The 2,239-nt window shown below is 34.3% G+C and overlaps 1 protein-coding gene across 1 annotated transcript in view; it reads left to right on the top strand.

Moving 5' to 3' along the window:
• Positions 1 to 630: 630 nt before the first annotated feature.
• LOC109216654 (60S ribosomal protein L35-like) overlaps positions 631 to 2,239 on the top strand; it is a 3,711-nt gene continuing 2,102 nt past the window's right edge. The window contains exons 1-2 of the mRNA XM_019380830.1: positions 631 to 694; positions 835 to 970. Of these exons, the coding sequence (XP_019236375.1) occupies positions 691 to 694; positions 835 to 970 (140 nt within the window). The 5' untranslated portion in view covers positions 631 to 690. The remainder of the gene's footprint in view (positions 695 to 834; positions 971 to 2,239) is intronic.

Here is a 2,239-nt window from a genome sequence, read left to right on the forward strand (position 1 = left end):
GTTCTTCTCCCTAACATGAAAGAGATAGAAGAAAGGGTAATACAGTCTTTTCGTATTAATTTTAATAGACTAGTGGCTACTATTGCTAAGCATTGAAAATGCTGGATAAAAAGTAAATACCACTTTAAAAAGTGGCTACCCCACACAATTTTTACTAAGTTTGATGCCCCAAAATTTTTGGCCCAAGATAGCTACTTTAGCAGCTTCACCCTTTGGGCCGGCACTGTGACACACTAAACCTATAAACTGTTTAAGTTTTATCATAATGTTGGGATTACTTTGTGGGAGTACTAGCACAATAATAAATGAGATTTTTACACAAATAGCTAACTAGATTTACTGTTTATTTTTCTAGCCAGTACACATTGAATATATGCTGATTATACTCGATTATATACATACTATAAATAGATTACACATATATTATACATCATCCTGCTATTTTTAATTTAAACAATTGGGTGAGCGGCTATTTAGGTTAATTAGTACATAACGTAACGAAGTTATGGAAGTAGTAAAATAATGGGCCTCTCATTGAACTAAAATGGGCCTCACCTTTTATTTCGGAATCAAAGTCCAGCCCAAATAAGATACTCAGTCAAAACTATATATATACACACGGTTCAGCCATTGTCCCCAAAAACCCTAAATCCTCTTCAGCTTCTAAGCAGTAACCTCAAAGGAGCAGCCATGGGTACGCGTCTTCAACCTCACTTAGTTTCATACTCTAGATTCAATTTCTGCATCTTCAAATGGTTTCTAAAAAGTATTTTATGATTTTTGATTTGTATTAACTGCTTGAGATTAATGTTTTTTTTGGGGGGTGAAATGCAGCGAGAATAAAGGTTCATGAGCTGAGGGGCAAGTCGAAGACTGAGTTGTTGGCTCAGTTGAAGGATCTGAAAGCTGAACTTGCTCTTCTCCGTGTTGCTAAAGTCACCGGTGGTGCCCCTAACAAGCTATCCAAAATGTATGCATTTTCTTCTTCTGTTGTTAAACCTTGCAATAATTTTTTTTTGATGGGTACTAATTTGGTTGTAATTTTAGTTAATGTGATTTTGTTTTAAAATGTACATATCGTGTGAGATGTGTTGCCTAAGCATAAAGCAGGTAGTTTATGTACTTTTGGTTTATGGTAGATTTTGTTAGCATTTGCCATTATATATATATATATGTGTGTGCGCGTGTGCGTGCGCGTGCGCGTGCGTGTGCGTGTGTGTTCCTTCACAGACAGTTTTCTTACTGTCTTCATCATTTTGATTCTTTTTATACACTACTAAAATTTTTTTTCTGTATAAGAGCATTTCTCTATTGTATTGCTTTTTGTTGACATGTTTAAAACTTAATTCATCAGCTTAGGGAGTAAAGTAAAATATCAATTTGTTAAATAAATACTCCCTCTGTTTCAAATTTATGTGTCTTATTTTTACTTTTATTCTATTTCAAAAAGAACTGTCACATTTCTGTATTAGTAAGTCTTAAATCAATCTTACCCATTTAATCTTAATGATACTCTCTTGTAAGAGTGATATGACATGTTTATAAGATTACAAAATTTAAAGGGTATTTTCTGTATGTTATAACCATTTAGTTAAAGACCATGGGAATCAATATTTTTATATTGTTAAATTTCATTCCCAATCGAACTAAGACACATAATATGAACAAAGGGAGTTCTAGTTAATATCAAATGTTGTATATAAATAATAAGAATTCAGAATATTAAAACATAATGAATGGGGATATAGGAAGTAAAAGAACCTCACCATACAAAGTTTCAAAGATCCTCCACACTGCATTGCCATCCCTGCAGTAGCTGCTGATGTATGTGGTTGTCAAGTCTTTCTTCAGAAGGCTGTGTTAATTGAAGCCATATCAATAAATAGTAACTGATCTAAATGTTAACATAAGCTGTTGATGGGTTCCTTTGAACGGAGGTTGTCTTGTTCATAGATGCTACATTGTACCAAGATGAGGGTTAATGCGGGTACCCTTCATCTTAACTGCCATGGTGGCTGTAGCTATATGTATATTTTTGAGAAGTTTACTGGCCGGCTGTTATAAATCTGTTGACATATCTGCTTACCGAACTTCTTACATTTCTGCTTACGGAACTTCTTACGTTTTGCATCACACTGAAGGTAGACTAATCAGGCTTGCTATTGGTGATTATCCTTGAGACAACTTAGAGTTACCTTGTATTGGGTGTTTTATTCCTTTTTTTTATGGGGGGGGGGGT

Source organism: Nicotiana attenuata, unplaced genomic scaffold (assembly GCF_001879085.1).
Source record: "Nicotiana attenuata strain UT unplaced genomic scaffold, NIATTr2, whole genome shotgun sequence".
Classification (NCBI taxonomy): domain Eukaryota; kingdom Viridiplantae; phylum Streptophyta; class Magnoliopsida; order Solanales; family Solanaceae; genus Nicotiana; species Nicotiana attenuata.